This window comes from Lacerta agilis, chromosome 11 (assembly GCF_009819535.1).
Source record: "Lacerta agilis isolate rLacAgi1 chromosome 11, rLacAgi1.pri, whole genome shotgun sequence".
Taxonomy (NCBI): domain Eukaryota; kingdom Metazoa; phylum Chordata; class Lepidosauria; order Squamata; family Lacertidae; genus Lacerta; species Lacerta agilis.
Window position 1 is genome coordinate 42,579,838 of NC_046322.1, and position 13,077 is coordinate 42,592,914.

General features: G+C 40.2%; 1 protein-coding gene across 2 annotated transcripts in view; it reads left to right on the forward strand.

Moving 5' to 3' along the window:
- KCNN2 (potassium calcium-activated channel subfamily N member 2) overlaps positions 1-13,077 on the forward strand; it is an 87,055-nt gene that overhangs the window by 62,358 nt on the left and 11,620 nt on the right. For both annotated transcript variants that reach the window (XM_033163703.1, XM_033163704.1), the window contains exon 5: positions 327-468. In XM_033163703.1, coding sequence (XP_033019594.1) covers positions 327-468 — 142 coding nt within the window. The remainder of the gene's footprint in view (positions 1-326; positions 469-13,077) is intronic.

Below are 13,077 nucleotides of genomic sequence, written 5' to 3' on the forward strand. Positions count from 1 at the left end.
TGGAAAGGATTATCAGTAAAAATTTCAATTTTTGATTGTATGTTGAACTCAAGACCCAAGTGCTTTTCTCCTCTAAGAGGAGATCAGTGTTGTATACGTTGATAGCAACAACCCATATACTGGCAGGCATGTACTGTATATGCTGCTGCATGCATGTATTTGTGGGTCAGCCCCACAGGGGGCAAAACATGCATCTTAAGCATATGTTTCAAGTAACAAAACTATTCTTGAGAAGGAACAAGCTGCCAAAGTTATTTTCAAAGCCAAAAAAAGAAAAGCACTGTTGAAGAATTTGTGGTTAAAGAGATTATAATTTTTTTCCCCAGGTATCATGACCAACAGGATGTTACTAGCAACTTCCTTGGAGCAATGTGGTTGATTTCAATAACTTTTCTCTCCATTGGATATGGTGATATGGTACCTAATACGTACTGTGGGAAAGGAGTCTGCTTGCTTACTGGAATAATGGTGAGTGCCCCTAGTTTTAATTTCCACATTTCTTCTGAGTTTCTTGGGTGAATCATTTTCGGAACAACTGCACTGGTTTAACGGCATGTATTATTAATGTAAAATTGTTTATTAAATCTTTGGTCACTTGTATACTGCCGTCCATAGTATACGGTACATGTCTGTACAGGTGTCCTATTGAGTTCTGTGGGACTTATTCCCAGGTAAGTTGGTTGCACCCTGACTTCCCATCATGGTTACAGTATACTGATTGAAATAATTGATTCCATTGATTTCAGTGGGTCTGTTCTAAGCATGATGAAACATGGCTCCAACCCAGTATGTATAGGATTACAGAATGACACTCCTGGGCACAGTCTTCGGGAATTCACTTCCTGCTTTTCTTAGGAAATGTTTACAAACTGAGCTAAACATGTTGATATTCTGAGCATCAAATATCTCAGCTACCACTCATGTCATATATGGCAATCGCCACATTTTTGCCTCTTCTTTATGCTTCCAATGAATTATAACGTCAGACCTAATAGTTTCTAAGTTTGTCTTGCAATAGACCGAGTGATCATGCTTTTATGAAACTGCCATAGTGGTTTCGCCTCTAACATCTTTGCATTAATACATCCAGTGCTTTTTGTCTGGGCGGGGGGGGGGGGACGCAAGGGTACACATACCCCTAAACATTTTGTGGATCTAAGTTTGGCCCCATTGAGGGGAAGTATTTCAATATGGGTAGGAAAATGAGAGTGCCCCTAAACATTTTATTAGGAAAAAAAGCACTGAATGCATCTATTATTACTGTATACTTCACTGTTATATGCAGTGGCAGTGAAAAGGGCAAATGCAGTAATAAGAAAGGGATTATAACTATCTTTGGTTCTCTTAATGTCATATTTTTAAATAATTTGTATCCTGTTTCTTCTTTATCAGTGATAATGCAATACAGTGATTTAAAATGAAAAGAAAAACATTGCAATCCCAATAAAAAGAATTTGTATGCATAAAATACATTATAAAGGCTTTCTGAAGAGCCTGAAAACGGCAGACCTCTCTGGGGAGGGCCTTCAACAATGCTGGCTGCACTACCAAGAAGTTTCTGTTATAAGTGCACATCTACTGAACTTTTTTTGGCAGTGGCATCCAGAGCAAGGCCTTGGATGTTGAATAGAGGGCACATGGGGGGGGGGGCATATATGGAAGAAAGTGGCCTTTAATATACCCAAATCCCAATTAATTTACTTATTTGGACTGAGCCTGCTAACAATCAGGGAGCCAGTGCCAGTTGAAGAAAACCAAAATAATATGCTCTGCTTGGCCAACTCCAACCAATCCTCTGGTGATAGCATTTTGCAGTAGCTGGAGTATCTGAACACTTTTTAAGAGCTGTCACACATGGAGTACATAATGGTAGTTTTGCCTAGGGAGTATTAGGATATGACTGACCATGGCGAGGGCTGACTTTGCCGGGAAGGGACACCCCAGAAAATTGTGTAAAGGGAATCCTGAATAATGCCCTCTCCATTTGGGGGCCCTAATTTTTTCAATGAATATAGTGGAACTGAATAACTGAATAAAGGAAATAAAAGGCCAGCTGAAATAGTGATTTGATATAGTGGCCTACCTTATGGAGAAAGACTTAGGCTGCAATCCAGACCCCTTTCTGCTGGGCTGGGTGAGGGGCATTGGATTGATCTGAGGTGTCCCTCCACTTTCTTCTACTGGTTAAGCTGGTCTTCTACTGGCCACCAAATGGGTGGGTGGATGGAAAGCCTGCTAGTGTTAGCTGGTTCATACAAACAAGTGGCTACAGCTACTTTCTGTTTAACTGCACATATATTTCTCTATGTGAAAAATTGTACCCGCCTCTCTACATGGAGCCTCTGGGAATGTTAGAGATTTCAGAGTTGCCTACGTGCAGAAATTCAGCTGTCTATCTCCAAGCAATTAGCTAGTTGGCAGAAAGCCCAGATCTGCTCTCTCTCAGACCCTTAGCAACGACCTGTGATTGGTCAATAAGTTCCTAAAGACTGAGCTCTGTGTGAGAGCTTTGTGGTTAGTGTGGTTAGTGTGTGGTGCAGATGTTGGTGTGGAGAAAGTGGTCAGTGTAGAGACAGAGAGGAAAAGATTTTATGTTTTGTTTCTTTTATTTGTAAAGTCTGTAAATAGTAACTTATGGATACTAGTTGCTTCAATAAATACTGTATATAGTTATCCAGTGAGTTGCTGAGTTCCTGCGTTGTGCTGTCCAGTCAATTACACAACAGCCAGAAGCTTCCAGAAAAGTCTGCGTCTAACTCTGCGGTGTCCAGGAATACGTTATACTCCTGACACTAAATCTTAAGAGGACATCCCTCACAGGACTTCTTGCCCCCTGTTTGAAGAGGGTTTTTTCTGACCTGTTGACAATTTCCTTAAATGGTCGAAAAAACAATAAACAAAAACCCAGAAGGACCTGACATGGTAGATAACGTGATAACCCTACTATAGAATCCTGAGAACAATACAATAATTTCCACATCCACAAAACCAACATGTCTGAATCAGTCATAAACTGCCCAGATTAAAGAAACCCAAATACAGTGGAGTGGGGAATGTAATATATCTATCTTTCTCTTTCTTTCTCTCTTTTTTTGAAATCATTTTTATTTGGTTTTACAAATACAAAGTTATAAAAATCCAAATATATATCCACCTGCAGAGATTCCTCTGAATCTCATGACTTCCCTCCACCCCTTCCATGGGGTCCTATTTAGAAGATTAACAACTGCATATTCTTCAATACACTAACTTTTATATCAATCCATATTGTCCATGGTATTTGTTACACTGCAAGTGAAATCAAAATCCTGCCAATGTTTCCATCTGCTTACAGTGGTCTCCTAAATAACTTTCCCCTATTCTTTTATAAAGTTTTTGTCCTCTTGGTTTCTGAATTTTCCAGTTTTGCCATTTCAGCATAGTCCATCAGCTTAGTTTGCCATTCCTCTCTAGTAGGGACCTTGTCTTCTTTCCATCTCTGGGCTAGTAACATCCGGGCGGCTGTTGTTCCATACATAAAAAGTCTTTTCTGCTCCTTTGGAATGTTGGTACCTATAATTCCTAATAAAAAAGCTTCTGGTTTTTTTTTTTTTTTAAAAGGTTATTTTAAACATTTTTTTCATTTCATTATATATCATCTCCCAGAAAGCTTTTATTAGCTTACAAGTCCACCACATATGATAAAAGGTACCTTCTTTTTCTTCACATTTCCAGCATATATTTGTACTTGTCCTATACATTTTTGCCATGTCTCTTTCTTTCTCTATCTCTGTGGTGTAGGGCTAATACACAGGATGTATCAGAACACAGCTGTTGAGGACTGAATACTGTGAAGAGAAGTTATGGAGCAATTACACTAGAGCATATGATTAAATACTATAGTAATAATGGTAATATTGCACATGATCCAAGGAAACACAAGCACTTTAGGCCCCATTTATTTTTAGTCGGAGAGTTACACGCATACTGAAATACATCCATCTGAAACCCTGAAGCTTAAAAATGCTCAGGAGTAAGGAATTGTACTCTTCAATTGTATCATGTCTTGAGTGTATCTTATGAGTTAGCTAGTATTGTAAATAGAGGTGTGCATGTGATTTGGATGAATCCTGAGCCAAAGTGAAGTGCCTCAAAGGAATGTTGGGCTTGTCAGAGGCAAAGTAGGAACTGTATGAGGTAGCACAAATCAGAGTCCCTGGGGCGCCTTAGCAATCCAGATGTCAGTGCCAGTGTGGTGTAGTGGTTAAGAGTGGTAGACTCGTAATCTGGTGAACCGGGTTCGCGTCTCCACTCCTCCACATGCAGCCCCACAGAGTGTTTGTTGTGGGGGAGGAAGGGAAAGGAGATTGTCAGCAGCTTTGAGACTCCTCAGGGTAGTGATAAAGTGGGATATCAAATCCAAACTCTTCTTCCAAAAAAAAAAGTTGCAGAGAAGTATCTGCTAAAATCAAAACTTTTTTTTTAAAGGTACCTGGCAAAACTTCCCTGCATCTATTTGTCATTTGGCAGACTTTATCTACTCTGTAGGGGTTAGCATGCTTGCAAATACCATCTACTTCTGCCAGAAGGGATGAAGGGTTGTTTTGTTTTTCCAGTAATGAAATGGGGGGATGGGGGGGGAAATGAAACAGATTCGGATGGACCTTGAGGCAAACCAACCAATGTACAAAGCACTTCAGATTGATGCCGGCTGTTTTCCAAAGTGCTGAACCAAATCTCGTGGTCCGTGCACACCCCCACTTCTAAACACGCTCCATGGAAAATATCGTAGCTTTATATTTACCACCATTATTATTTTGGGTGACATAATGCGGCCGTGTATTTTCTGCACTGGGGGATGGTGGTTCCCTGGATAGGCTCGAGACAAAGGGCATTCTGAGATGGCATTAACATTGGGGATTGGATCGCTTCAGCATTCTGAATTATCCATGAATGTGAGATACTTCAAACCGTGCTGACTGGGGACATTCAGCGGAGCTCATAAGGATCATCTTGTGCTATGCTCTTTACATGGTTCACTTCCTGTGGAAGAAAAGGGTACCTGCTACCTTTCCTTAGAGTACTTTCTGCAATCCTACTTGAGCATTAAAGCCACCAAGAGTATTTGAGGCAACCCAGTCAGACAGGCAGCATAGTATTATTATTATTATTAGTAGTAGTAGTAGTAGTAGTAGTAGCAGCAGTAGTAGTAGTATCCCCATTATCATCATCCAGGAGTATGGGGAGCTTCCACCTGGAATAGTGCAATATACTAAGTCACAAAGACATCGATGAAACAGAGAGCAATTGTACAACACCACGGGCACATCTTCCATTACAAAATAAACGGGATCAGGGTCAGCTTGCAGGGAGGGCTGACAGTATGCAACACACTTCCCAATAGTCCCAACAATGTGGCACACCTGGAAGATGAGGGCCAGGTGGTGAGAAAACCAGGCATATGCGGGCACTATGGTGGAGGCAGCCCAGCACTGCTTTTGGTGCATCCACACAGCACCAACCTCCCTGCCCCTTTGCCTCTTCCCCTCCTAAGGTGCTAGTGCCAGGAGGCAAGGTGTGTGCAACCAGCGCTCCCTGCTGGCTGCTTCCGAAGGGATAAGTACCAAAGGGAACAAAAGAGCTGTGTTCATGTGGAGAGGAAGCAAGATTTACCAAATCCTGAGGAGAAGGCATGCATAAATGTTTCCATTATGTGGGTAGTTCAGCTCAGATGCCTTGACATGAACAAATGGAAGCAATTATTTGTGCAGTGCATAATAAGTTTATATCAACATGATATTGTCATAGCCTCTAATATAAACGGCTTTCGAATGAACGTTCCCCGTTTAATAGAGAATTGGCCTATTAATAGCTTAAATGTCATAACTTGGAATAGAACTTCCATCTTCAGGGGTCATATATCTTTGATTATGAGATATCAAATACAACAGTGGATGGCAGACTTGATTTTCTCTTGCTTGTAGCGTTCCAAAGAAGTAGATTCAACATTCTGATGTTCACTGAAGAATTTAATATAGATAGCATAAGACAAATTGTCACTGGCAGGTCACAGTTGCCTTAATGTCTGAATATTTTATCTTAACTGTAGCTCAAAGTGAGGGTCTCTTCTCTTGACGACCCCATCCATTGTAGCCACAGGAGAACACTGGGAGAAATTAAGCATCACTCAGAGGCAATTGTTACGTCAGGGCAAGCATTTTGGCTTGCCAGACAGAACAATCCCTGTTCTCTCACTGCACAATGTTCCTGGAGTTCTCTCACCACCCGCAAGTGGATGTCCTTGTGCAGGGCTTTCACTGACAGAGCTCACTGGTTGAATCCTGCCCATTTTACATATAATGAGACAGTCACATAGATTCCACACAAACAGCAGATGCAAGATTGTGCCTGATTGGTCTTTGATGCAGTAATGAAAGTGGCTGAAAAGTAAGCCAAAATTTTATCCAGGCTGAATCGTGTACATGCCCTTAGTACATACTAGGGATGGGGGTGCAGTTTGATTCACTTGACATATAAAAGTGAAGCTCCCCAATTTTCACTTTCCAAAACAATCTGCAAACCAAAACACAGCTTCTGAAAATTCACACTTTTCGGAATTTCGCAGTGCAATTCTGAAGGTGAGAAATGTCCCCCAAAATGCATATTTTGGTTCAAAGTGTACATGAAAATGCAAATATTGGTGAAAAAAGAGCATATCAGATGCACTACATTAGGGAGAAATGCTTTGCGAAATGTGTGTATAAAGCAAAATTGCATACACAAACGTGCATATTAGGAGACATTCACATGAAAATGCTGGCGAATTTTCATGAGGCCTTTAAAAAAAATCAATAAATTGCAAACTGATGTGGAAAACTGAACTCAAGACTGGAAAAAAATGAGTGATGGAAAGAAACAGAAATTGACATACTCACCCACCCTTAGTATACACACACAGGTCTTATAATGAACTGATGTGGCTACATCAGCACTGACTTCTTCCTGCAAATGATAGTGTTTTAATCTTGCATTCTTCCACACACAGATAGCCTAAATCTTTCCCTACTTTGGGGGTGCTGGGGAACCCAGACAATTTGGCTCCTTTCCATAAGTGCAAGCACACCAACTCCTAGGGGCCGAGGCAGTTTTGGCCCCCGAAATATTTTTTTGGAAGGGGATAGGCCACCAAAATATTCAGAGAATGTTGCATGGCATTATGTTGGGGCCCCCAATCCTCCGAAGAAGCTGGCGCCTCTGCATAAATTCCCTTCACCATATGCCCCCAACTGCCCGAGAGCTGTCCCTGAACATCCTCCCAACATGCCCTACGCTAGCATTGGAGTTCTGATGTTGTTTGGGATAGCTCTGTCTCCAGTGTCAGAGTGGGATCCAATGTATCCTGTGTCCCTGAGACTTCCTCCCAGGGACCGTAGGACTGAAGCTTCAGTGACTTCGACCAAGTTCTGCATTGTGGAGAAATTAGGAATTTATTATATACCTTTGTGGTTTTTTGACGATTGAGAAAAAATGCTTAAGGACTGCCATTTTTCCGGGGGGTGGGGGGCGTGTTCAAATCTTAGAGCTATGTAAATTATTTTGGTATCAACAACGTAATTAGCTTTCCTAATAAGGGATTGAATTATACGTTTCTTTTAGGAAGGTTCAGAAAAGGCCAATTGAAAATTACTGATGTAATAAAAACTTCAATAATTAAAAAGGGAAAGGGGAAATAGTAGATACCAGTGAAAGATAAACAATATAACATTCTGCCATGTCTATGCCTTCCTTGCTCATGGGTGCAGCACAACAACCTCTGAGCAAACTAAGGCACAACTTGTGCTAGTCATTGTCATGCCGCAGACTTCCCTAAGCAAGAGAATTAAAAAGCAGCTTGCACTGCATTATACACATGTTGTATACCGGATTTCAGATTTCTATCTGCTGTAGTGGTACCTTTGTTACTGTGACACCTCTGCCGGTGGAACAGCAAGTCAGCAAGACCCAAGCACATTTAGATATTGCATGTCCCCGCACCTAAAACGCCCATTTTTTTGTACCCAGTTCTGTCTAATATACACATTTTTGGTGACACATTTCCCCCTAATGGAATGCATTTCTGTTTGTTACTTCCAGGCTGCAGCTTTTCGTTGCAGGAGGTCTCACTTGTCTTAAAACCTATCTCAGGGATGGATTTTGCTCTCATTCCTCCAATAATTGCTTCTTTGGGAAAATCTTTTTCTTTTTTTTTAAGTCACAACGCTTTTTTAACTGGCCCATTCGGTTGGCTCTCCACCTAGGGATCCCAGAATGAATGGAATGTCTATTTAAATTCTTACAGGCCTTTCATTTTATTCAGAGGAGAAGGAGGATTGTTGTGCATTTTCTGGTGAGAGCTAAATTTCCCATCATTGTCTGTAAAGCGGACCTACTTTCTTCTTCTTTGGACCCCAAGGGAAATGAGCAAGAAATGGGTCAGCTACCTTCTCCCAGGCACAGGCAAGTATAGAAGAGTATTTTGTGGGCAAAGACAGCAATCCACCTCTTATTTGGCTGAACTCAAAACTGCTTGAGATATCTAGAAGGAGCGGGAGAGTTCAGTGATGTGTTTCTGAGAGTCATAAAGGAGAGTACATAACGCGTAGCCAGTTGACTTTCAAACTTGACTGCTCTCTCATTTTGTTCTCTGGAAGTGTGTGTCTTAATGATAGGCAAAGATGTTTGCAAAAAAAAATATGTATTTCCTCCTTATCGCTAATTTATTAAGATTTTTAAAATTATCTATAACTATAAATAATAATATAAATAAAGGAAGATGTGGGGACTACAGTTAAAGCAGAACTTTTGAAAAATAGATACCTTTTGGGGGAGTAAAAAAAAAACTATCAGGAACAATAGAAGCAAAGGCAGCTGTGTTGGGCCATAACCAAGATGAATCAAAATTCCAAAGAGATTGGAGTAAATTTATTGATTACATAAGATGTAACCGTAGAAGTTTGAAAACACTAGCAGGATTGGAATAACCCTATGACATGGTTTAAAGGTTGAAAATAGGGAACTGTGTGTTTAGAATGGACTAGAAAACCTGTTGCCAGGATGGAGGGAAGTTGTAGCTCAGCGGAGCAAGGATATATGTGGATTTGTAGGTTTACGTTTGTTTAATTTGTTTAGTTTGAAAATTTAATAAAAAGAATTACAAAAAAGAAAAAGAAATCATAGTAGGGAAATATCTTTATTACCTCAGCAAAATGCCACAAATTAGTGATCAAACGTTTGAGTTCTTCAAAGCCCTTTATCAGGCTTAGGTGTTAAGCACAATTTGGGGGGGGGGGGAGGGAGGCTGACTTTGCGTTGAAACCATAAAGTTTACATTGGTATTGGTCTTCAGCTGAAGTGTGGGACAAGATAGCAGATTTATTGTATAAGGTTCTCCTAGGTGCTTTGCAGTTTTTAGACTGCACCTAGGGATCCTAAGAGGAAGAAATAGACATTGGCCAATTCCCATTTTTTTAAACAAATATAAAATCCAGCAGTTCTCTAGCCTTAAGCAAAACACACATAGGGAAATATGGTAATTTTTATATTTCAGAGCTGGAGATTAATTTTAGGTGGTGTACTAGGTTAAAAAAAGGAGTAAACTGAAGTCAAATTAAGTAGCTTTTCCTAGTGGCTGGAAGGGAATTACCTTCAGAAAATAAAGCCCCATCTCCCTATGCTATAAAATCCTCTTCCTCCAGTTTAGGATACTGTTTTTGAATGGCTGAATTCAATACTCTCCAAGTCATTCAAAAAGGAAAGCTAGCTGTGTTGGCTTGTAATTAAAAAAATTATTAAAAGAAGTATCTAAGAATTAAAATTTGTCCAAATTGTTGCAGTCTTAAGGAGTTTGCTGGGCAGAGTTATTGAAAACCCAAGCTGCTTTTAGGATATAGAAAATGGTATTTCATGTTATTCATTTTCAAGTTGCATACATTGAAATGCATGCATTGATTTTATATATGTTAATGAGCAATATACAGTAGCAAAGAACTATACACAAATGAGACATGCAAGCCAAGCCAAAGAATCAGATCTGTCACTTGTATTATGACAGTGGTTCTCAAACTCTGTTCTCTGGGCCACACCTTCAGAATAAAAATTTGCTCACGCCACGCCAAAGCTTTTATTGATAAGAAATACATTGCAAAACAAAAAGAAACAACTCCTAGCAGTGCTTGATTTATAACATAGGACAGAACTAATCTGAGACAAACAAACTCTTCATAAACACAAAGAAGCCTCTCTCTTTTCTTTCATATTCGTCAGGTTGAGAATCCCTGCTCACAACAATTTGACGTGAACAACTGTAGAAGAATAGCAAATGCTATTCACCAGCACTCTGTCTGAATGGCAATTCCAGATCGCAACTAGGATTATGCGTTCAAGTTCATGTATATCAGACAGATATATTCTCTCAGTTGAACTAGTTCCGTCTTCCTTTGTTGTGTCTTAAATTCTGTGCAAGTGGCTAACTCCTGTCCCCGTATTTTGTATGTTCCATTAGATCAGGGGTTGCCAACCATTTTGGGCCCCTGGGCCCATCTGCAAACAGGAGAAACTGTTGCCCCTCCACACACACAACCAAGTGGACATTGCAGCCTATTGGGTGCACTATAATACTTCTGTCAAGTCAAACTTCAGTGTGTATGGTGGGGGGTTACCCTGTGGGAATCAGGGAATGCCTGTGAGCATATGTGTACCTATGTAGATAATCCCTGTGTTGGATTTTCAATTACAGGTAGGTAGCCGTGCTGGTCTGCCATAGTCGAAACAAAATAAAAAATAAGAAAATTCCTTCCAGTAGCACCTTAAAGACCAACTAAGTCTTTAAGGTGCTACTGGAAGGAATTTTCTTATTTTTTATTTTGTTTGGATTTTCAAGGGGAAAATAGGATTTAGTAAATATCAGAATTATTCTGTGCCTCACATAAAGAGGAAACTGAATCACAACTCTGAATCCAAATTCTGAGTTGGATGCAGCAGTGCCCTTCCACAGTTAGAAGCCACAGAAGAAGGGGTGCTTTGTGTCATTTCATGAGGAAAGCGCAACTAAATTCGGATATGCTCTGCTTCTTGCACAATGTGCTGTGGAAGCAGCAGCATGAGAACAGCTGTAGAACCAAACTGCTATAGAAGTAACAAAATAGGAAATTCTTTCCAGTAGCACCTTAGAGACCAGAGTAGCACCTTAGAGTTTGTTCTTGGTATGAGATTTCGTGTGCATGCACACTTCTTCAGATACCTGCATGCACACTTCTTCAGGTATCTGAAGAAGTGTGCATGCACACGAAAGCTCATACCAAGAACAAACTCAGTTGGTCTCTAAGGTGCTACTGGAAAGAATTTCCTATTTTGTTTCGACTATGGCAGACCAACACGGCTACCCACCTGTAACTGGTGCTATAGAAGTGTGAGCTTTTCTGCAGACAGTTGTAATTGTTTTCCTCCTGCTTTGAATTCAGTCGGCTGTACTTTTTAGTTCTGGATCTAAGCATTGTGGCTCCCTGATTTGTCTTACACTGGCATGTGGACAAATGAATCCTTTTAAGCCAAATCTCCATGCTTAACCAAATCTTGTACCTTGTTATATATATATATATATATATATATATAGAGAGAGAGAGAGAGAGAGAGAGAGAGAGAGAGAGAGAGTTTTGTTAAAGGACTCCTAGCTACTGGTCTTTGCCTAGACATCTCAAGATGTTACCTCTATTCATAGTGAGCTTGGTGACCTTTTAACAAAGGCCTTCTTTCTCCGAAGGTTAATTAGTCATTGAAGTACCAGCTGTAGCATATAATCATTTGTTGGAAATGGTTAAGCTTCTGGAGAATACGCTGCACAGACAGGGAGGAGTATTGGAGTTCAAAAATAATTTACGTGTTTTTGAAGTTCCTTTGTACATTTATGGAGGCCTGACATATTTTTTTTTTTTTAAAAACCCTCTTTATATCATGAATCACAGTTTGTTCTAAGCTTTTCCTGGAAAAAATGGATTTATACTTGCCCTGACTCTGATCCAGTACCAACAGGTATGATTCCCCCTATTAAAAATGAGAGGGTAGACTTGAAAAGGAAAGCAGAGTATATGGAAGACAGAATAGAGCTTGTATTGTTGGGGAAATGGGAACACAATAGTTCAGGAGGCAAAAGTGCAGCTATTTGTTTGTCTTTAAAAAAAGAGCTGCATAATGCTTCGTGCCAATCCCTTCTTTCCCCAAACTAGTTTCTATGCAACATTGTTCAGTCAGGAAACAGGAGGTGGATTCAGTCCCTGAAAGAAAAGTAGGTGGTTTCTAGAAAAAACACTGTGGTGTGTGGTGTGTGTGTGTGTGTGTGTGTGTGTGTGTGTGTGTGAGAGAGAGAGAGAGAGAGAGAGAGAGAGAGAAGGAGCCAAAGGCTGAGATCTCTGCTACTACAGATGCTGGGAATACCTTAGTGCAAGTACATCTTCCTGACAAAAGACTTACAGTATTTTGTTATGCACACCTTCTTCCCATGACAGACTCTCCTAGATGTTCTAGGCTGTTTTATTTAACATGGTTTCATTCAGGCTCTGAAAAGGGGTTAGACATAATATATTGTGGACATAATATATCTTGATTTCGGCAGTTGGCAGTCTTCCTTGCTGACAAGGCGGTAAAAAGTGGGCTGGATGCTACTCCAGTTAAGTGGATCTACAACTGGTTGAAGAACCATACCCATTGGGTGCTCAGTAATGACTCTGTGTCAGCGCTGAGGGAATTCTCAAGTGGCGTGCCAGAGGGTTCTAGCCTGGGCTCTCTGCTGTTCAACGTTTTTATAAATGTATTTGTGAGGGTGTGCATGAGATAAATTTACCTTATAGAGGAAAAGTTCATTAAAGTCTTGTGAAGAGCATCCCAAATATTCATCTTTACAAGGATTTGTAGAGCTGCAATGTATTTCAATACAGATCAAATATTAATGTCAATAAATGTTTAATGTATAGAATCCCTATAAACTGTTACTAATGGAATGTCAACCTTTCCCCCTTGTGAGTAGAGCAAAGGGCAGATTGTACAATATTTCACTTTCCATGGGTT